This window comes from Cucurbita pepo, chromosome LG01 (genome assembly GCF_002806865.2).
Source record: "Cucurbita pepo subsp. pepo cultivar mu-cu-16 chromosome LG01, ASM280686v2, whole genome shotgun sequence".
NCBI classification, from domain to species: domain Eukaryota; kingdom Viridiplantae; phylum Streptophyta; class Magnoliopsida; order Cucurbitales; family Cucurbitaceae; genus Cucurbita; species Cucurbita pepo.
The window spans coordinates 7,983,092-8,004,854 of NC_036638.1; the positions used below are offsets into that span (position 1 = coordinate 7,983,092).

General features: G+C 37.7%; 4 protein-coding genes and 1 non-coding gene across 13 annotated transcripts; 3 read left to right on the top strand and 2 right to left on the bottom strand.

Annotated features, from left to right (window-relative positions):
• Nucleotides 1–3,995: 3,995 nt before the first annotated feature.
• Nucleotides 3,996–6,846, top strand: LOC111789411 (RNA polymerase II degradation factor 1-like). The gene is made up of 2 exons (XM_023670179.1): nucleotides 3,996–5,295; nucleotides 5,451–6,846. The coding sequence occupies exons 1-2, from the start codon at nucleotides 4,085–4,087 to the stop codon at nucleotides 6,553–6,555; spliced, it is 2,316 nt and encodes a 771-aa protein (XP_023525947.1). The 5' UTR covers nucleotides 3,996–4,084; the 3' UTR covers nucleotides 6,556–6,846.
• Nucleotides 6,847–8,778: 1,932 nt separating this feature from the next.
• Nucleotides 8,779–11,160, bottom strand: LOC111789434 (elongator complex protein 2-like). 8 transcript variants are annotated; one of them, XR_002814362.1, is made up of 3 exons: nucleotides 10,713–11,140; nucleotides 10,140–10,410; nucleotides 8,779–9,730 (listed from the first exon to the last, which is right to left on the bottom strand). XR_002814362.1 is itself a non-coding variant. In XM_023670217.1 (3 exons), exons 1-3 carry the CDS (start codon nucleotides 11,057–11,059, stop codon nucleotides 9,724–9,726), a joined length of 252 nt encoding a protein of 83 aa, XP_023525985.1. In that variant the 5' UTR covers nucleotides 11,060–11,155; the 3' UTR covers nucleotides 8,779–9,723. The 8 variants fall into 8 exon arrangements, 5 of the variants coding, with proteins under 5 accessions (XP_023525985.1, XP_023525979.1, XP_023525983.1 ...); XR_002814363.1 differs by having other exon boundaries at nucleotides 10,184–10,410; nucleotides 10,713–11,139; XM_023670217.1 differs by lacking the exon at nucleotides 10,140–10,410 and having other exon boundaries at nucleotides 10,713–10,798; nucleotides 10,901–11,155.
• A 2,808-nt stretch (nucleotides 11,161–13,968) lies between these two features.
• Nucleotides 13,969–15,232, top strand: LOC111777682 (auxin-responsive protein IAA32-like). 2 transcript variants are annotated; one of them, XM_023657394.1, is made up of 3 exons: nucleotides 13,969–14,415; nucleotides 14,577–14,691; nucleotides 14,795–15,232. In XM_023657394.1, the coding sequence occupies exons 1-3, from the start codon at nucleotides 14,004–14,006 to the stop codon at nucleotides 14,868–14,870; spliced, it is 603 nt and encodes a 200-aa protein (XP_023513162.1). In that variant the 5' UTR covers nucleotides 13,969–14,003; the 3' UTR covers nucleotides 14,871–15,232. The 2 variants fall into 2 exon arrangements, with proteins under 2 accessions (XP_023513162.1, XP_023513171.1); XM_023657403.1 differs by having other exon boundaries at nucleotides 14,583–14,691; nucleotides 14,795–15,034.
• Nucleotides 15,233–15,856: 624 nt separating this feature from the next.
• LOC111806353 (receptor protein kinase-like protein ZAR1) lies at nucleotides 15,857–18,265 on the bottom strand. The gene is made up of 2 exons (XM_023691664.1): nucleotides 16,714–18,265; nucleotides 15,857–16,633 (listed from the first exon to the last, which is right to left on the bottom strand). Exons 1-2 carry the CDS (start codon nucleotides 18,158–18,160, stop codon nucleotides 15,981–15,983), a joined length of 2,100 nt encoding a protein of 699 aa, XP_023547432.1. The 5' UTR covers nucleotides 18,161–18,265; the 3' UTR covers nucleotides 15,857–15,980.
• Nucleotides 18,266–18,626: 361 nt separating this feature from the next.
• Nucleotides 18,627–18,698, top strand: TRNAC-GCA. The gene has a single exon. It is a non-coding gene; the product is annotated as a tRNA-Cys (tRNA).
• The last annotated feature ends 3,065 nt before the right edge of the window (nucleotides 18,699–21,763 follow it).

Genomic DNA, 21,763 nt, shown 5'->3' on the forward strand with positions numbered 1-21,763 from the left:
GAAAGCAAAGCGGTTTGGTTAGGCAGTTTGACAAACTGTTTCTTAAAGTGCTTCCAAATGTAATATCTCTCAATCTTCTTTCCTTTTCATTATATTGTCTCTACCATACCCTTCAAATCTTTGCTCATTTTCCAATATCAACCGTCTCTTACTTTGATATGTGTTATTTTTTTTTGGCTCAATGGCACGTAAACATAGATTCACACTTTACCTTAAAAGAATATTAATTTATAGCTATGATCATAAACTACGTAATATTTTATCTTTACGATTTCAATCAAGATTTGAAATTCGATTATGCTACGTGATGATCTAGATATTCTCTCGTGATATAACTACATCATCTACTTGTCTTGAATTACTGTTAAAACTGATAACCTCTCTTCATCAATTAGTTAAAAAAAAAAAAAAAAACTAAATTACTATGGAGGTATTGATGTTTTACTTGGAGGGAAGTAAAAGGTGTCGTGTCAACAACACGTCATTAAGGGAAGGGTTGCTTCAAAGACCGAATAATGAGAGAGTCCATCTTATCCGATTACGTAACCATTAAAGGGAAAAAGGACAACACCTACACTACCCTTTCATACTCCACATGCTTCCCTATATACCTACACACGCAACCCAGTTCGGGCCGTTCGAGTTCATATCTCGAACGCCATCTTATTGAGTAGAAANGGATTGATAGGGTAAATGAAATAAGGAATTAAGATATATATTGGAAGATATTTTTCAAAGTGATGGATCATCCCTATCATCAAGTTGCCAACTTGGTGTGTCCATGTCAATAATTTTACCTTTTCAACTAATTCAATTTTTCATTTATTAAGATAAATACATTTATTCAATAATAAAAAAAAAAAAACCATTAAATCAATTCCTTAATTTTTTTTTAATAACGATTTTCTTCCATTTTTTTATTAATAAAAAAGTCCATCAAACAAACTACTAGTTTTTAAACAAAATTTTTACCAAAATATAAAAATAAAATTTGAAAAGTAAAAAAAATATATATTATTTAAAGAAATAACAAAAAGTATTAATGTGAAATGATATTAAAGCTAATTTAAGGTGAAATGTCAGATTCTTAATTATTTTTTATTTGAATTTTTATAAACTGTCCTTCAGATGTCCTATCAAGTTTCCATTAAAATAATGTCTTGTCACCATAATGTAATTAAAATTAGAGTTTTGTATAATCTCTATCATTTATGAGTTATTCAGGCAATTTCTCAATAATATAATGGGTAATCATTTGTTTTTAATTTAAATTTAGGGGAAATTAATTTTTAATCCTACAAGTTAAATAACTATATCAAATTCTTAGCTAATAATGATAATATGTACTAGACTAAAGTGGACAATATTTATTAGCGGTGAGTTTGAATTGTTATATTTTGGAAAGAGGTAGAAAGCAAGTGGGGAGACCGAAAGCAAAGCGGTTTGGTTAGGCAGTTTGACAAACTGTTTCTTAAAGTGCTTCCAAATGTAATATCTCTCAATCTTCTTTCCTTTTCATTATATTGTCTCTACCATACCCTTCAAATCTTTGCTCATTTTCCAATATCAACCGTCTCTTACTTTGATATGTGTTATTTTTTTTTGGCTCAATGGCACGTAAACATAGATTCACACTTTACCTTAAAAGAATATTAATTTATAGCTATGATCATAAACTACGTAATATTTTATCTTTACGATTTCAATCAAGATTTGAAATTCGATTATGCTACGTGATGATCTAGATATTCTCTCGTGATATAACTACATCATCTACTTGTCTTGAATTACTGTTAAAACTGATAACCTCTCTTCATCAATTAGTTAAAAAAAAAAAAAAAAAACTAAATTACTATGGAGGTATTGATGTTTTACTTGGAGGGAAGTAAAAGGTGTCGTGTCAACAACACGTCATTAAGGGAAGGGTTGCTTCAAAGACCGAATAATGAGAGAGTCCATCTTATCCGATTACGTAACCATTAAAGGGAAAAAGGACAACACCTACACTACCCTTTCATACTCCACATGCTTCCCTATATACCTACACACGCAACCCAGTTCGGGCCGTTCGAGTTCATATCTCGAACGCCATCTTATTGAGTAGAAAAATTGATTAAAAAATAAGATATTTTCATATATATATATATATAACAATATTAATAGGGACCAAATTTTGACCGTTATTATTAGAATGATGACCAAAGCTTATGCATTAATGTCTCCACCATCTCTTGAATGGAATGCATTTATTTTTATTTTTTTATTCTCTTTTAATTTATTTCTTTTTCTAAAATACTTTCTGAACGAATTTAGATGGCACAATTAATGGAAATAATAATAACCTCTTAATTCGCAGTGGACCTTTCCAAATTTTGTGCAATTTAATTTCCGAGACATTAGATGACGTAATTGGTAAATTTAAATATAACTTAAATGTATAAAATATAAATTACCCCCACCCCTAAAGTTATTGAGCTAATAAATAAAAATAATAATAGTATAAAGTTGAGATGCATGTAATATGGGGATTAAATTTGGAATTAAATTAATGGTAAATGAGAATATTCGAGAGAATTTAAGGCGGGATGCAGGTGACGTGGCAGCTTCCAGATTTAAAATTCTACGGTCTTACGTGGCGCGAGATCAGGTCAATGACATCAAAAAAAAGTATGTCCACTACAACCACCTGATTTCCCTCTGCATCAGAATCTCTATTTTTTACTGATTTTTATTTTTCTTAAAAAAAAAAAGAAAAAGGGTTTAATTAAGTAATTTCACATTGCCTTGGCAGTTGGCAAAACCTTGTCGCTTTACAGCACGGCATCTTTGAATCCCACGCGCTATGTCTGTATACGCGCTCATAATAGTAGCTTCGTCGAAGTAGGTGGCCAATGGGAAGACGCGTGGTTTGCAGCTTGGTTGCTGCATGTGGGTTTGTAATTCTATTTTTTTTTTTTTTCAATGTTTTAATTTGAAGAAATCTCCGAATTCCGCCACCAGATTGCGGCCGAGACTGCGCTTGCCTCTCTATTTTGGCTGAAATAATAATAATAATAACAATAAATAAAATTTATTGGAATTTCTGAAAAGATATTTATATAATTAAATCCTAATTAATTGTTTAACCCATCTAAAAATACATAATTTGTTTTATATGTTGATTTATTTATTTTTGTTTTGAAGTTCAACGATCAAATTGAAAAAATCCTTTAAATATTGACATTTTAATTCGAAGAATATTATTTCATTTTATCTATATTCTTTCAACGATTGAGTTTGAATTTACTTTTGAAAAGTATTTTTAAGTCAAAATATTTTAGAACTTAAAATTTTATATTTATTGTAAACGTGTATACTAAACCAACCTTATTATTATTATTATTATTAATTATTTAAAACCATAGAAGTATAACATTTTTGAATAAAAAAATGAAAATATAATTACCATCTACGTATAATTATTATGCAAAATTCCATAAAAGGGAAAATCCCATAGAAAGTAATGAAACGACGACGTATTTAAAAGAGGTGAGAGGACAAAAAGAAAAAAATAAAAGCAAAAATTCAGAAAATAAAATGATGATCCAGCAAACAGCTACAGCCCACACACCTTCCCATGCAACCCAACTGGAGCCAATCAGTGTGCTTAGCTGTCACCCCGAAATGGACCCGGTCCGGTTTATTTTGTCCCCCTTTTACCTCCATTTGATTTTTGACCACCGTAAAACAATAGAACAAAAGAATAAAAAGTTGACCCTCCATTTATATGGAAATCCCATTTGATGCCCCAAATAATTATGGAAACATTGGAATTTTTTTTACTGTCTAATCCCCAACGGAGTAACTGTAACTCTCAACGCCCCCCTTGATTATTGCTTTTATTTTACCTTTTTCCCTAATTTGTTTAATTATTTTAACTGGATTTTCAGGAAAGTGCGTTAATGATTTTATTTTTATTTTTATTTTTTTTAATTACTGTCCTCCGTGTTCTTTAAGAAAGACCAAAAGTTGGGGTTTTCTTTTTCTCTCTCCCCTTAGCTTTCTGCTCCCAATTTCCAACTCCGCCCTTCCTCCGCCGCACGCCATGATGGAACCGCCGCCTCTGACGACCGCTCAGCCGCTTCCGACGGCGGCGTCGCCTCAGCTCAATTATCCGGAGTCGTTGGACTCATCTCCGAGGTCTCGCAACACGGACACGTGGGATGAGCCGCTCGCCCCCGGCCCTCTAGCAGGCCGTCTTCGTCTTATGTGCAGCTACGGTGGCCATATAGTCCCTCGCCCTCATGATAAGACTCTGTGCTATGTCTGTGGTGAGACTCGGATCGTTGTTGTCGACCGCCATACGTCTTTATCTGACCTCACTGCGCGTTTGTCGAAGACGCTTCTCAATGGTAGGTCGTTTACCCTGAAATATCAGCTTCCGAACGAGGACTTGGATTCTCTCATTTCTGTTACCACCGATGAGGATTTGGAGAATATGATTGATGAATATGATCGGACGGCCTGCAATTCGTCTAACCCTGCGGCAAAACCCTCGCGACTTAGGTTGTTTCTGTTCCCGACGAAGCCGGATGTTTCTCAGTCGATCGGGCCAATTCTCGAGAGCTCGACTAGTTCGGAGGACTGGTTTCTGAATGCTTTGAATGGTGCCGGTTTTCTCAATAGAGGTTTTTCCGATTCTGCATCGGTCAATTGCTTGTTAGGGCTTGATGATGATGTTGGTGTTAATAACCTCGATTCGGGTCCGAGGGAGGTGGATGGTTCTCAGCCTGGGTCGTTGGGAAATGGTAAGAGTGGAAAACAGGATATTCATTCTGTCCCTGATTCACCCATGATCGAGACGACATCGTCATTTGGGTCTACCTCTTCTTCGCCTTCTCTGGCGAATTTGCCGCCGATCCGGGTTCATGTGGAGGATAGCGTCAATAGCGGTGGCGGTGGTGCTGGTGCAGTTCGAATTCAAGATCAGAAGGTGGGAATTGAGGAGCAATTTTCGCAGATGATTATTGGTCAGAAACAGCAAGATGAAGCGTTCACGGCACTCTCATCGCCGCCTCCTTTACCGACAACTATTGTGGCTTCTGCGACGGGCTCTGCAATACCTGTGAGCTCAGCTGCCGGAGTATGTATAGGAGATTATACGAACCGGGTGATCTCCGATGATGAAAGATCGGACCACGGGGCGCCAGTCGGATACCGGCAACCACTACCACCTCAGCCACAGTCTCTGGCCCCCCAATTGCAGCAGAAATCAAGTGGACTTGTTGATATTCCTTCTCCGGACTCGGTGTCAAGGTACGGATTGCTTGATTTTCTCGATCACGTTGGCATAAATAATTCTGCTTAATTTTTTTTATCATCAATTAGATTAGATTTGTGATGGTTGTTCTTGAGGGTAATTGGTTGGTTGTCTGAGTTTGTGCGTTTTCGGTTGCATTTTGTTTCTTCAGTGATACTAGTTTAAACAATCAGATGTCTCGCTCAAAACCTGTGATGTATCAAGAACAAGTTGTTCATCAAATCCCCTCTTCAACCGCTTGGCTTCCTTGCAATCCCGCAGATCCTGAAGTCAATATTTCTGATCAAAACGCTCGGGTTCATATTCAACAACAGGTCCAAGAATCAGGATATGTGTTACAATCTCATTACGATCAGCATCAACATCAGCAACTTCAGCAACTTCAGCAACTTCAGCAACAACAGCAGATTCAGCAACAACATCAACAACATCAACAACATCAACAACAGCAACTTCAGCAACAACTTCAGCAACATCAACAACAGCAACATCAACAACAGCAACTTCAGCAGCAGCAACAGCAGCAGCAGCAGCAGCAGCAGCAGCAGCAGCAGCAACAGCAGCAGCAGCAGCAACAGCAACAACAGCAACAACAGCAACACCCATCTCAACCACAGCAATTCATACATGCAGGCGCACACTACATCCACCAGCACCCATCTGGTGCAGTTCCTATTCCAGCATTCTTCCCTGTATATTCTCCTCAGCCCCATCATCATCCCCATCAGATGGAGCAGCAGTATCCAGTCTACTACCTGCCTACTAGGCAGGGCCAAGCTTATGGCAATTTGCCAGTACAGCAATCTTCCATCAGCGAGTCTGCTACTGCTATTCCTCCTGGCCGGCCCCAAACCCCACCCAATCCGACTTTGGTTACAACTGCAGCTTACAACCACGTAAGGAATGCCCCTAGTGCAAAAACTGAAATGGCTGCCAAGGCATACAAACAGACAACTACAGCTGCTCAGTCGTTAGTTCAGGTTCCTACAAATCAGCATCAGCAACAATATGTTGCCTACAACCAGGGTTACTCTCATATTCAGCATCCATCCCAATCGGTTGCACCTACATCCGCTACTGCAAATTATGCCTATGAATTTTCGGACCCTGCTCATTCTCAGATATACTTTACTCAACCTCTAGCACCTTCTCAGTACCAAGCCATGCCAGCAGCTGCTGTAATGCTGCCTGAAAATTCTGCTCAGCATCCCACTGACAACATCAAGCAGCAGATGAGAACTTCACAACCATTATAGTCTGTTCAGAAAGAAGAAACAATTTTGGAATAAAGTATTTGGTTTTGTTTACAATATTCTATATTATTGTCTGTCTTGTTATTGGTATCTATTGGTTTGTGCATGTATCTGAGATAAGAGATAATAAGTAATTGTTGTTGTCTTCTTGTTCGTGTGTCATATTATTTGTTTATTGTCATAGAAAATTATAAAGTGGTCTGGATATCATAGTTATACTGTAAAAGTTCTGAACTCAAACATGGTGTGCTTGTGCAGTCAATGTGTTATAGAATTAGCAAGCTTTTTTGCATCGATCTCTTATCAATTTTATAATTTTTGCTGATGTTAGATAATGCTTGGTTTTATTTCCGATTTCTGTACTTGTAGTTCCTTATGTAACAATGCTCTCCCTGCAGTCAATTGCTTATAGCATCCAGCAATTGGGATCACATTCATACCAACAGAAGTTGATCATTTCCTGGCTGTTGATCATTTTCTGTCTGAAAACTTTTGTTACTCTGATTGTGTTCACAGATTCAATGTTGCTGATCAGTTTGCATCTCCTTCACTGAATGCGGAACAAATAAAAATCATAGGCTTCCTTTTCAGCTTGGGGAGGTTCCTGAATTCTCGCAGCCTCATTAAAGAATGCTCATTTTCAGTGGCTTGCTTGAAAGGCTATGGTTCATGTTCAACAGGCTGGTGTTTAGAAGGGTGTTCACCACTAGCTTGTTTCCATCCACATCTTCCATTCTCTTGTGATCAAAGTTGGTGTGAGGCTGCTTTTTGTTCTCTGAAAGCTGATCAACTCCCTTCCCAAATCTGTTATTTCCTTTTTCAGGGTTTCTTCTTCATACACTGAGCCAGGTACCTGTTGGCATTCTCAAGCTGTAAAGTAAGGAATCCAATGAATGCACACTCTGTCTTGGAACATCTCAATCCATATTGCCATTTATTCCTTTTCTTTTTCTTTCCCAATAAAATGACATCAGAATCGAATTAAAGTTGATTCTGTTTGTATAAGGTCTCATCTCAAAATTATGACTGGACCGAAGTCTTGCTTTTGGTGAGATTATCAGCAGCTAATTCAGGTGGGAATTTGGCAGAAACTTTTCACATTTTGAAGTCTTAAATTTGCATGTGCCATCTGTAGTTCAATGCTATAAAATTTCATGTGATCATCTGTTACAATATACAAATGCCAGGTTTAGTTTGTGGTGAAACTTTTCTTACAACATTATGTACGAGCTTTGTTTCTGTTATTGGATATGGAGACAGGTTGCAGGATTTATGACTCAGATAATCAAGTTCGCCATGTGGGTTTGAGCTTATCATTCTTGTCTTTGCTTCCTAAAGACGCTGCTTTGCATTGTCATCACTTTCTGCTTTTAACTACTCTTTTTATAATTACTAACATACAGAACTTTGCATTGTCTGGAGTAGGTAGTTGGCGAAATGATGCTCGATTCGTATCAATCGAATTTCAACTCAGATGTCCCATAAGCAACCACGACACAAAGAATGCCACTTTTTCAGATCATGTTTGGTAAGAATCGAAATGAATTTGGGAATTCCACTACTTTTTGTCCAAAACCAGACGAAATCTTATTGTAAAGGTTCTTACTGTTGCATTTCCCATCACAACTTGATGTGTATAATGTAGAATGGAACTCAAAGCCACCAAAAAATAATGATATAAATTTGACTTCTTGGCTTTGTAAAGGTCCCTTGCCTTCATTTCAGTCCTTATCTCTGATGAATCTAATATTGTATATATGCAATGCAGGATCCACGCAGGAAAGCATTATTCAAAAGGCAATTAATATGTGCGTTCGCCTCAATATTAGACTCATAAAAGCACCGATGATGAGTTTCATTGGTTCATCTATCAATTTTTTAAGGACTTAATTTCTTCTTTCTGATTGGCCAAGCCAACCTTGTTAGAAAATGCTCCTACCATAATAACTCTCTGCCGACTGGTAAAGCTTTTACATTTCATTCTGACTATTCATTTATATAATGGATGATATATTTGAATAAATCAACCCATGCTTAGATCATTCATGACTAAAGCCATTTATCATAGCTGAGAAGGTTCTAGACAAAGCTACAAGTCATAGATAAGGCACACCAATTATCAAGTCAATGGTTCGATCTTCCATCTCACAATTGTTGAACTAAAAAAATTGTGCTTGTGTTGGTTTAGAAACCAATTTAAAAATCAATACTTAAAAGGGAAGAGACTGGACGGTATAATTCGTTATTTACTCCAAAGTTTTTCAGAAATGGAAATGGAAATGAATAGACAGATCAGCAGCCCAAATACAAGAGGAAACAATTTCAGTTAAGTGCCACTTTCTGTGGGGGCAAAATTGAAAGTGATCATAATCTACAAGAACAAGCAATACAATGATACATACCTTTTCATAACAGGAACATTTACCTCAAACACACTTCACACAGTGGTTCGTGCCACAGGATTCAAGTTGCAGCTTCCTGCACTTTTCACTCTTCTCCGTTTGCTTTCATGCCAAACACTTGACTGAGGAAACATGGCACACAAATTGATTAAGACACTACATTTGAGCAAACATCATCTGTTCTTTTGATAGACAAACTCCAAAACTCAAGGGAGCCCATTGCTCTCGGGATCAAGAGCCACCCGTTTATAAAGCAGTGAAACTAGATTTGAACTGTGGCAGAGTTGTTAGCTGCTTGTTTAACTGAAGATTCGACTTTCAAAGCCCATATCTTCGCAGTCTTATCCCTAGAGCCTGTTGCAAACTCATGACCATATGGGTTCCAAGAACATGATCAAGTGATTCTTTTGTGCCCCTCCCTTGATCTATAAAACTATTGTTTTTTTGTTCAAGCAGGGTAAGAAACAAAAGACATTGTCTTTTGGGTTGACTAATATTAAATAGAAATGAATAATTATTTTCTATAATTATGAACAATAGATGAACTGATTATACCTTACAGGATGAAGTAACAAGCTTCCCCATGAGATCACAACATAGAGAAAATAGCTCATTCCCATGATCATCATAAAGTTTGTGCGACTCTGGCCAAAGTGTATGCCATGCCAGTTGATGTTCAATGGGAGGTTCAATAAGAACGTCAGGAACTGCATTGGGAATGGTTTCAAGGGTGTCAAGACCTTCATTTCCACTCCTGTCTTAAGTCTTATCACCAGCTGCATAAAGATGACTGGTTAGAACTTGGAACATTTCAATATACATATTCTTGTACCAACAAATTGATACTCAAGCAAAGAAACTTGACTTCCATTGCAAAGTGAATCTCCTATAATCAGTTTCCACATCCTTAACCTTTTATGATAATATAACACAAAAAAGATAGCAAAGACTCGACAGCCATTATCCAAGATATAACTGCCTCAAGTTGAGTTAGAAGTTTCACCATGGTTCCATATTCCGAATGATTATTTGAGAGGATCTCGCAAACCAATTTAATTATGTATTAGGTCGGATATATTCTATAATAGTAATAATGGTTTCGAAAAAAGAAATAAGGGTTCATAGAATTAAAAAATATGGATTTAACTTAATCAAATGGCAGACGGGTGAGTAACGCATAAGAACCTGCCCTTGAGAGGGGAACAACAGCTAGAAATGGTTGCTAATACCCTGTACGCTGAAGAGCAAGAGGAGGAATCTGCCCGAAGAGGGGCTTGTGTCTGGTTAGCTAGTTGGTGAGGCAATAACTTCCGAAGGTGATGATCAGTAACTCGTCCGTGATCAGCCAAACTGAAACTGAGAGACTGAGAAACGGCCAGTCAATGGGGGAAGATTGAAGAAAGACTCACAGTGAACAGCAATAGGTTTCTGCGAAAGCCCAAGAGGCGACTAGCACCTAAAATATGAACACAAGATCATCATCCGTGGCCACAAATTTGTGCAGTGTGGCATGACTCAGTGACTTCAAAAACGATAATGGAGCTTCAAAGTCTCTACCAACTTTCTAATTGTGAGAGCCAGAAAATCTCACAATTTTTTCTTAGCTGGAGTGATGAGAAAAACTAGGGTTCATAAAATACACTTTCATATGACACAACGAGATAAAACGAGGCATACTAGCAAAATTTTCATATTCAGGTTCAATCCACACAATGAGTTATGATGACAAGGCAGATAGCCAAATTGGTTGCACCTCACCTGGTCATGCCCGACTGAAATAATATAATCGCCGGATCTAGCCCATGAAATTTGTGACCGGAAAAGGTCGTCAAAATTTGTGCAGACTGTGAAATTCGAAATTGAGGAGAACAAAAAGGAAGCGGAGTTCGGCATTTCTCCGGTTATGTAAAATCGAAAGAGGAAGTGCATCGTAGTACTTAACGCACCTTAGGGGAGAAGATAGCGATAGCGATAGCGTCGGCATTTTGAGCGCCGAAAGCCACTAAATCACAGGCTCCCCAAGGAACGTTGTTCACTATTATGTTACACCCTGCTCCTATGAACGCTCCATTGACTTCCACCTCGTCGCCGCCGCCAGAAGCCATGTTTTTCAGTAGGAAGCTCCGGCGAGGAAGGGGAAGAGGAGATGGCGGCCGAAGACCAGGGCCGCGGTGGGACGAAGATGGGCCGTACAGTTAGAAGGATGGGTTTTCTTTTGGGCCTAATGTCAAGCCGATCTGAGCTCAATGGGCCAAATGGGCCTCCCGTATACTTATGCCCTATGTTTTTCAACCGTAATTTAAAGGAATAAAATTTTGGAAAATTGCTAAACATTGATATAAAAAAATATTAGTAACATTCAAAAAGGAAATAATTTAGAAGACATCGGACCCTGGACATTGGGACCTCAAAGGGGTATCCCACATGGGTTGGGGTATGTAAGTCTCTCCCTAATAGACAGCGTTTTAAAACCCAAAAGGAAGTTCTTGAAGAGAAAATCCAAATAGGATAATATCCGCTAAGAGTGAGCTTGAATTGTTACAAATGGTATTAGAGACAGATACCAGACCGTGTGCCAGTGAGGATGCTAAGTCTCTAAGAAAGGTATCCCACATCAGTTGAAGTGTGTAAATATCTCCCTAATAGACGTCCAAAAGACGTTGAGCTCTAAGAGCGTGTAGCGAGTGAGGTTACTAAAATAGAATGAAATTAAGGAGGACATGATATGAGAATAATAGTTAAAGACAGACAATGGGTGTTGGGATAAGAGAAAGAAAGAAAAGAGTGCAATGAATGGAGTAGAATAGAAGGGGGAAGGGGAGGGACAAGGAGGAATGGGAATATGGGCTCCCCTACGGACGACTGTCCCCTCAACCACAAAAAAGTGTTCAAAATCCAAGCAAAAACAAACACAACAAACACAACGCGTCTTTTTAAGTCTCCGTCTTCTCAAATTAACTTAACTTAATTACTCTCTGTGACTGTCTCGTTCAATAATTTTTCACGAATACTACTCCGACACCCAAATCATGATTTGGAAAAAAAGAAAGAAATGACATCGACTCCTCACCATCCCATCAGTCTCCATAAGCTTAGCTACGCAGCATGAAAGTCTCTGCCTTTGTTTTTTGGTGGCATGTCAGGAGGGAGGTAATTGAAGCAACAAAGCCCCCTCCCCCTTCCCCTTCCCCTCCACAGATATCATCTACATAACATGTTGGGTATCAAATTTGGTGTGTGATCTGTGTGGAAGACATGTTTTGGACAGGCCATCAGCAAGTTCGGACATGTCATGATAATTAATTATGTGTGCTCTGTGTGACATCTGACAACAACATATTTTGGTGCAGAGATAACATTAGACCAACAAGATTGTCATAATCATCATCATCACTTTCGATCCAGTAAAGGCACACCAGGGAACGGGTTTCTGATTTCTCAGAGAATCTAAGTAGATCCTTTATTGTATGTAATAAATACTATGTGTTTCCTTGTCAGATAAGTGTTTCATCACTACTTTCTTCCAAATCAAGCTTCAAAGTTGTAAACAAATGTCTACTAGAAGAGTGTAACAGATTTTAGAGTATCTAAAGTAAAATTATACATGACACTGCCACCTGGTTGAGCTCCAAATTTTGTTAGTTTAACATGCATAAGTGAGGTCTTTTACGTTACCCGTAACCGTTTAAGTCCACTACTAGTGGATATTGTTTGCTTTGGCCCGTTACGTATCACTGTCAGTCTCACGATTTTAAAATGTGTTTGCTTGATAGAGGTTTCCAATTGATGTGAGATTTCACAATCCACCTCCTTGGAAGCTCAGTGTCACGGTCATGCCCGTCCAAGGCGTGTTGTCCATGGCCGCATGCCCATGATAAGCCAAACCTTTTATGTCTTTCCATGTTGTAGTGTTCTACTTTTGTACTTCCAGGGAGTATGACGTTTCGGAAAAATCATATCTAGGTCTGCCAGACATGAAATGACTAGTTGTCAACTTCTCTCTACCAATAGTTAATGTACTGTGAGCCGTTGTTGTTACTCTCCTTCGAACATTCCTCTCTGCCCTCGTTTTCTAAAACATTCTTCTTAAACCGAGGTCAAAGGCTCGAGCATACGTCGCTTGGCCATAGGCGACGTAAGAACGAATTGACTTAGCTCACTTGTCGTTGGAAAGTGAGTGCCGCACAATCGCAAGTCCGCTGCCATCAAGAGTGCGATTGTGACAATCAGCATCCTCGCTGACACACCGCTTGGTGTCTGGTTCTAATACCATTTATAACAACTCAAAGCCCACTGGTAGTCAATATTGTCCACTTTGACCCGTTACATATCGTCGTTAATCGCACAATTTGAAAACGCATTTGGGTAAGGTATTAGTTCAAAAGAAAATTTGATACCATATTACATTACCATTAAACTTAAAACATGAATGGATCCAAATCAACTCAACATTGAGTCATGTAGCATGATTGATGTGAGGTTCTATCTCACCTTGCCCAACACTTAACGAATCATTAAGGTTAGGTCGTTTAACAAACCTACCATGTTCCATTGGAAGTGGCGTGTGAGAGAATACGTTCTTATCCACAATACATATTATCGTAAAAACAACGAAACCATAGTTTTAATTTGAAAGGAGAGAATATTGATTGGAAGTGGAAGTAGGGATGGGGGTAGGCACATAGAAAGTAGTAGAAACAGTGGTAGGAAGGTTAGGTAGTGGAGAATCCAAAAGAGGTAGCTTTTTGGTTAGCATGAAAGTGGGCATGGCATAAGGCTTGTTTGGTTTTGCAAACAGTAAATGGGTTCTTGCATTTGCATGAAGTGAGCTAGCTAGTGAGTAGCATAGGCACACACACACACACACACTTAAGCACAAGCACAAGCACAAGAGGATAAACAAGATTGAATGAGTAGTAATGGGAAGAGGGCTTTGTTGTCCCCCTCCCCCCTTGCCTTAAGGTCCCTACATCCCCATCATCCCCATATCCCATATAAATAATATGCATATAAACCCCCAATTTCTTTACCCAAAGCCCATTTGAGATAATGGAGCCTAATCAGTTCTCTGTTTACTGTGAAGGGAAAGGGGAGAATGGGAGCATAGATTTGGGGCTGAGCCTGAGAACGCTGCAGCCAGAGGTGGTGGGATCAATAGAAGGGTATGGGGAGGAGGATGAGCATGGGATCAACTGGGGGGCGGCGGATCATACGGCGGCGGATCTGTACATGAACATCAACATGAACATGAAACATAATAATAATGGAGTAGTAGTAGTAGAACAGGATTACTACTGTTGTGAGGAGGAGGAGGAGGAGGCAGAGGAGGTGGTGCAGAGCAAACACCAGCGCTGGGCTTATGTCAAAGTCAATATGGATGGTGTCATTGTTGGTAGAAAAGTTTGCATCTTTCAACATGGCTCCTATTCCAGCCTCGCGCTTCAGCTCGAAGACATGTTTGGTATGTTTCATTTCTTTCTGTCGATCACTTAACTATGTTTGAATCCGCTTTTAATTCATAACTTGACGTGTTATGGAGTGGACAAAGCNGATCTTTTTTTTTTTTTTTTTTTGTTGGTTAGATTAGTTTGAAATACTTACACTGGCTATGTTTATTGGTGGGATCAGGTCGACAATGTGAATCTGGATTGAAATTGTTTGAGAATGAATCTGAATTCTCACTATTTTACAAAGATGGAGACGAAAATTGGAGGAGTGTCGGTGACGTACCGTGGAAGTAAGTTTATAACAACGGTTTGTTTAATCGAATCAAATTAATTTGAATCTGTTTTAAATTTTTGATCTAATTTGGTGACTTGGCTTTGTTGGGAAACGGACAGGCAATTCGTGGAGGATGTAAAGAGGCTGAGAATTGCTCGGAAAGATGAGGGTTTTGTTGCCATTCATCAAAATTAACTTAAATTTCTTAATGGAATTATATTTTGTGTTACGTTGGAAGCTTTGGATAAATTATCTAATTTTAAGGAACCTTTTATAACAAAATCTTCCAATTATTTGTTTTTATATTATATACTTTTATCTCTCATTCCTCGATTTGATGATTTATGTTCAACGGGTAACCTAAATATTAAACGGTGTGCTAAGAAAATGTATTATTCAGTCATAAATTTAGTGCTAGACTCGATATCATTAGCTTAATATAGTATATACGTACGATGCCACATAATGACGTGTTTCTCTCCGTCAATTTGAACTTAGCTTAACAACCATATGTCTTCGATTAACAGGTCGGAGATTTTAGTCTTTCACTCCCATTATAACAGCCCAAGCCCATCGTTAGTAGATACTGTCTGTTTTGGCCTGTTGCAACGGTCTAAACCCATCGTTAACAGATATTATTTACTTTGGCTTGTTATGTATCGTCGTCAACCTCACGATTTTAAAACGTATCAACTAGGGAGAGGTTTCCACACCCTTGTAAGAAATGTTTCGTTCCCCTCTCCAACCGATGTGGGATCTCGCAATCCATCCCACTTGGTGGCTAGATGTTTCCACAGAATGTTTCATTCCCCTCTACAACCGAGGTGAGATTTCACAATCCATCCCCTTTAGGGGGTCAGCATCCTTACTAGCACACCACCTTATGTCTGGCCCTAATACTATTTGTAAGAGTCCAGGCTCACCGCTAGTAGATATTATTTGTTTTGGCCCGTTACGTATCACCATCAGCCTCACATTTTTAAAGGACGTCTACTGGAGGATAGGTTTCCACACCCTTATAAGGAATGCTTCGTTCTCATCTCTAACCGATGTGGAATCTCACACTCATTCTCTACCGTCCTCAAACCTATGCCTCCTTAACAAAATGAAAAATTTGAAGCCCAAAACTGAAAACACAGCCAATTCTGCAACATCAGTTAGTTTGTAGAGAGAAGCAACCATTGATTTTGGAGAGTGATTGATAAAAATAAGAATGAGAAAGCAAATCCTCAACTCTAATGACACTGATTTTGTTCAAAACAACGTAGAACTTTTTGAGTGTCATATAATGATATGTTTTGTGGTTCAGTTTGGAGTGACACCCAACCTGCTCAAACCATCACAAACATGTCTCATTGCCGGTCTTCTTTCTGGACTATTTTGAACACAACCTAATGCCATCTTCAAAACCTCGATGATCTCCTCGTCCGCATCGTCGTCTGGAGTCAAACACGGGTCTATCACGTCCGAAAGTGGCTTCTTTTCCTCAATACAGAGTTGAATCCATTGAACAAGATCCATTTCCGAGGCTCCCACCTGAACTATAGGCAACCTTCCTGTGATCATTTCGAGTAATATCACACCATACGAGTACACGTCCCATTTCTGCGATGGCTTCACGACTTTGAACGATTCGGGAGCTTGGTAGTAAGTAATCATACTAGAACTGAATGTACTAGCTTCAGAAGTGGCAAACTTTAGTTGTTTTTCTTCTGCCATATGACTCGATTGCACGGTCGGAGTACCTCCAGCAATGTTAACAAGGCGGGCAAGCCCGAAATTCGAAATATGTGGTATCATTTCCTGTCCAAGAAGTATGTTGTTGGTTCTCAAATTACCATGAACATACTTTTTGGGGCTGAACTCGTGCAAGTAAACCAACCCTTTCGCAATGCCTTCCATGATCCTTAACCGAGCAGACCACGGTAGCGGTGTAAACAGTGTCGTCCCGGGCTTCCCTGATGACGTTTTAAGAATTTTACATATGAATCAACAAAAGATATGAAGTTTTAGGAGCAAAAAAGTAGAGAAAAGTTACCATGAATGGCAGATGCAAGGTTCCCATTTGGTATGTAATCATAAATAAGCAGTTTTTCATCAACAGACCAATAATATGCTCTGAGACTAACAAGATTTGGATGCCTCAACTTCCCAATTGCTTCAACTTCAGTTTGAAACTCTTTGAATCTTTGAGAACCTCCTTCACCCAATCTTCTCACAGCTAAAGTGAGTCCATCTTCAAGAACAACTTTATACACTATACCGATACCGCTTTTTCCCAAAACGAAAGCCGATGCCTTGAGAAGTTCGTCGAGATCAAACGTGACTCGTGAATCCAGAGGTACCAAATCAAACTGCTCGATATGCTCCGAAACGTTCTCGGATTCACCCTTTTGAAAGCACAGACAATGCTTTCTTCCTTTCTCATCCTTCTCTAAACCATACTTAGATTGGTCTGCCTTCTTCCCATTTCTATGAATCCAAAACCTCAAATAGCAATAAGATAACATAACACCAATCAGGCAAATACCAATGATATCACCTATGATTATTGCAACCAAACTGCTCTTACTCACCCCTCCTTTCCCATACTTATTACCATTGTCTGGTGAAGATAAACTTGCAGCCGGAGCTTCAGAAGAACATGGATTCTTCAATGGCGGTCCACAAAGGCCAGGATTCCCAATGAAAGCTGTTGGTCCTCTGTTCATAAGAGCACCATTTTGGGGGATTGAACCACTCAGATTATTATAAGTAAGATCAATATAAACCTTTTCAGGAAGGTTTCCCAGGGTGGGTGGGATAGAGCCGGAGAAGAGATTATGAGAGAAATCAACAGTGCCTTGCAAGCTAGACAGGTTACCAATATCCACTGGAATTGAACCATTGAAGTTATTGTAAGAAAGATCCAAGTTTTCCAAGAAATTCAAACTGGAACCAAACCCATTAGGCAGAGAATTGGTAAGATTGTTATGAGTAAGATCAAGAATTCTCAATCTTCTGCATTGCATTAAGGAAACAGGCAACGACCCATTAAAGGAATTGTGAGATAAATCCAAGATTTGAAGGTTTTTGAGGTTACCAATCTCATTTGGCACAGACCCAGATAAGGAATTACCATAAAGCACCAAGCTTTGGATTCCATTAGCTTGGAAAAGCTGTAATGGCAAGGCTCCATGGAGGTTATTACTCCTCAGATTCACATGACGAAGCTCGGAGAGAAACCCCAGAGAAGAAGGAAGAACACCGTTGAGTTTCTTGTTGGGAATGCTGAGAGAAACAACTCTTAGATCCTTGCATGTAACACCATTCCAACCACATGGGGTTTCATCAGAAGAATTCCAGTTGCTGAGAGAGCTGTCTGGGTCTTCGGTAATGGACTGTTTGAAAGACAGAAGAGCAATGCGGTCGTTGTTCAAAGACGCCATGGAAAGACAGATGTTGCAGAGGAGAAAAAACAGGGGAATTGAAGGGAACTCAGCCATGGTGACTTGAAATTGAGGAAGGGAAAACCCTTGACAGTGAGGGAAGTAGAGAAAGCTGGAAAGTGAAGCTTTTTTTTTTTTTGCAGACCAAAAGTCTAAAGGGATTCCCATTCCACGAGGACAAAAGTGTGTTAACTTCTAGTGAGTAATATTAAAATATTTTATGGTTAAAAGAGAAAGCAAAGTGATTGATGATTAAATTAACTTCACAGTCTATATGCAACGTTTTTTTATTTTTTATTTTTTAGAATAATTTTAGGCTTTCCAGAAGGCCTCATACCAAGAGAGAGCATTCTTTGATTATAAATTCATAATTATTCTCTAAATTAGTTGATGTGGGACTTTCATCATTCAATAAGAAACACAAATATTGAACTATTATTTGCTAAAATTTGATTACCAACTTAAAATTATATGTACTAATAAAATTGGTTTTTATTAATTTATAACAAATTTAACAACAATTGGGTCCATAGCTCAGTGGTAGAGCATTTGACTGCAGATCAAGAGGTCACCGGTTCGAACCCGGTTGGGCCCTAATTTTTCTTCTCTTTTTTTTCTCTCTTTTTTCGGTGGGACCCACTGCGACAACTCTGTGGCGATCTGGGAATAATCAGACGGTCGTGGTTGAGTATGTAATCATCCATCATGAAGTGTTAAAGTGCCACATCATAATTATGATTCTGTCGTTGTGGGACCCACTTTCCATCCATTTGTGGTCAGTTCATCTGATTATAATAAATCCAACGGTTGGGATCTTCTTGCTGACCTGGTACGCTCGACACCACGTGGGGACCCGGAGAGTAATAAAACAGGGTTCACGACCGACGAGAAAGACCGGAACGCTTAAAGGGAGGAAATTTGGCATGTGAATGGGAGAACTAGCCGTTTCTGGAATGGTGAGTCAGTTCCACGTGTCCGACGCGCTTCGGGTTCGGAATTGAAAGAAGGAGAAAATTAAGGGGCTGAAATGCAAATAAACTCTTTTATAAGGCCCTACCTTCGAATTTAATGATGTGTAGGGACCATGATATTAAATTCTTGGGATGCCTTTGGAGAAATTAAAGTCGGTGTGATATTAAAAAAAATTTGTACAAATTCCTAACTTATTAATCATATTTCTTATATTTTTTATTTAATATTTTATTATACCTCGGGTTTATAATTACCCCTAACCCTTATTTCATGAATGGGCACAATTCATTGTTGAATTTCATTGTTGAATTTCTAATAATATTTCAAAAATATCTTTAAAATTTAATAAATTTTATTAATACATTCCAAATTTTATTAAATGTTTAAAAATACTATTACCTACCTAGTATGTTAAAAAAAAAAAAAAATTACTATCAATATACGAACAAAACCGTCTTTATCTCCAAACTTTTTAATGTTAATTTTAAAAGTTGATGAATATTTTTAGAATGTGGTATAATTCATAAGGGTATTTTGCATTTTTTTTTAATAAAGGTGTTTTTGAAGTTTTAAAAAAACTTGAAAATTAAAGAGTATTTTTAAAATAAAATATTAATAATTAACCTCTAAAATTAATTTTTATTAATTTAGGAAAAAAAAACTATAAGTTTGGACGTGGAAAGATTAGAATCACCCGTAAACGTGACAATTAGGTATTTCTTTCTAAGGGTACTCAAATTATTTAATTTTCAATATACGAAACGGATAATTGTGTTCTTAGTCATCCCATTATCTAATACAACTTGNAAAAAAAAAAAATCAAAAGTATGTAGCACTAGTATCCAATGTGCACTAAAAGTGCTTAAAAATAAAAAAATAAAATAAAAAATAAAAAACAAAAAACAGCGTCCCCTTTTTCAAGAAAAATAAAAAAAATAAAAAAAATAATGGTCCCAAATGTTGACTTTTGGCCCGATCGAAAGGCCATGTTGACATGTCCCGACACCTAAATCCAATTGCTGCTGCCTGTCTTTACACATTATTTTATAAACCCCTCTCCTACTCAAACCGCCCAACCGTTTAAATAACTAACCTTTATTTCCTTATTTTAACTTTTTTTTTTTTTTTTTTATATATATATTAACTCCAAATTAATCCTTTAATTTGATTTAAAATATATATAATATTAATAACATTCACACGTGGAAATGCAAGAACCATCTATATTTTACCCACAAATGGATAAATACACACGTACGTACAGATATTACAATTTTTTTTCTTTTTAATTTCATTTTTATCGAGTATATCAATTTCTTTTACATATTTTCAACTCGAATAACACTAAAATCGCTAAAAAGGGGGGAAAATTACACGGTGGCGGAAATTGGGTTGCATTTGTTTTGCGGTCACCGAATCAGACGCGCCGCCGTCTAATTGGAGGCGGAGAAGGAGAGATCAACCGCCGCAGCCGGCTCCACAGCCGGCAGCACATGCGGCACCGTATGTATCAGAATGTGAGGAGGTTTTATCCTTGGGGCCGCCGCCGGTGCAGGAGAATATGACGGTTGAAATAATAGAAATGGAAACGACCGCCGCCCATAATATCAAAACCGCCGGAGCGTTTATGAATCCTCCGCCGCCTTCGCCGCTGAAATCTCTCAATAGCCTCACCATCTAAAACCCCGCCGCTTCTCTCTATCTTTAGGGAATGGATTAGAACTGCGAAGCTGTATTAATGAAGGGCATGTAAAGGTGTTAAATATCTGGTTCAAACTGCAAACCAATGATATGACACCACGTGGACATGAAAAAAATAATAATACTTATAATAATGATAATATATGACCAGCTTTTGTTGACTTTTTCTTTGGATAAATTACGGTCGAAGCCCTTACTTAATACGAAGACTCATTTTTTTCCATTATCAAAGTCAGCTTCCACATTATTATTATTATTCGATTTTTATTTATTTCGCCGACTTAATATTGTAAAAAAAAAAAATTAATATTTAAAAATATGAGTCCACATTCAAAGGATGGTTGGTCAAAATTGTGGTTCAAAAAGTCAACGGTGGAATTTAAGGATGAATATTATTAATTAATTTGGAAATAAAATGATTTAGAGATGTAATTTTGAAATTAAAAAGAAACTTGGAGGTGCATATGGTAATTTCGTACCCTATTATTCTGAAGCTAATTTGGGAATAATCGTATATATAAAAAAGCAGTGGATTTAAAATATATTCCCGTTTTTTCCTCACTTTTTGTAGCTTTATAAATGTGGTTCTTTTTCTTTTTTTAATTATTCTCTTTCTTGAATTGAAATATTTTGATGGAAAAAGAATATATTTTTAATTTATTCTCTTGAAATATTGTTTAAATTAATTAATTAATTTAGAAAATTTTAGGATTTAAATTAATAGAATTATTAGTTTGAAATTTTGAATGGTATATAGAAGAGTTTTGAAGGACGTAATGGAAAAGAAAATTAGAGTGAGGGTAGCATTGCAAATAGATTAAAGTTATGGGCACTACAAATTTGAAAGAAGTTATGGTGTTTGAAAAAGATGTGTGAAAGTGGACTGTTTGAGATTTCAAAAGCATGGACATTTGGTGGAGTCTACCATTAGATAAAACAAAACTTATTATTGACGGTAAACATGTCGATCATGTGATAAGAGATTAG

Coding starts and splice junctions, on each gene's coding strand:
- LOC111806353 (XM_023691664.1), bottom strand. CDS start 18,160: ATGGCTGAGTTCCCTTCAATTCCCCTGTTTTTTCTCCTCTGCAACATC. Junction 16,634..16,713: donor CCTTGCATCTGCCATTCATG/GTAACTTTTCTC, acceptor AAACGTCATCAG/GGAAGCCCGGGACGACACTG.
- LOC111789434 (XM_023670211.1), bottom strand. CDS start 10,883: ATGCACTTCCTCTTTCGATTTTACATAACCGGAGAAATGCCGAACTCC. Junction 9,731..10,712: donor TTTCAGTCGGGCATGACCAG/GTGAGGTGCAAC, acceptor ATCTTTATGCAG/CTGGTGATAAGACTTAAGAC. Junction 9,388..9,509: donor TTGTTACTTCATCCTGTAAG/GTATAATCAGTT, acceptor AAAAAACAATAG/TTTTATAGATCAAGGGAGGG.
- LOC111789411 (XM_023670179.1), top strand. CDS start 4,085: ATGATGGAACCGCCGCCTCTGACGACCGCTCAGCCGCTTCCGACGGCG. Junction 5,296..5,450: donor TCTCCGGACTCGGTGTCAAG/GTACGGATTGCT, acceptor TTGTTTCTTCAG/TGATACTAGTTTAAACAATC.
- LOC111777682 (XM_023657394.1), top strand. CDS start 14,004: ATGGAGCCTAATCAGTTCTCTGTTTACTGTGAAGGGAAAGGGGAGAAT. Junction 14,416..14,576: donor TCAGCTCGAAGACATGTTTG/GTATGTTTCATT, acceptor GTTTATTGGTGG/GATCAGGTCGACAATGTGAA. Junction 14,692..14,794: donor GTCGGTGACGTACCGTGGAA/GTAAGTTTATAA, acceptor GGAAACGGACAG/GCAATTCGTGGAGGATGTAA.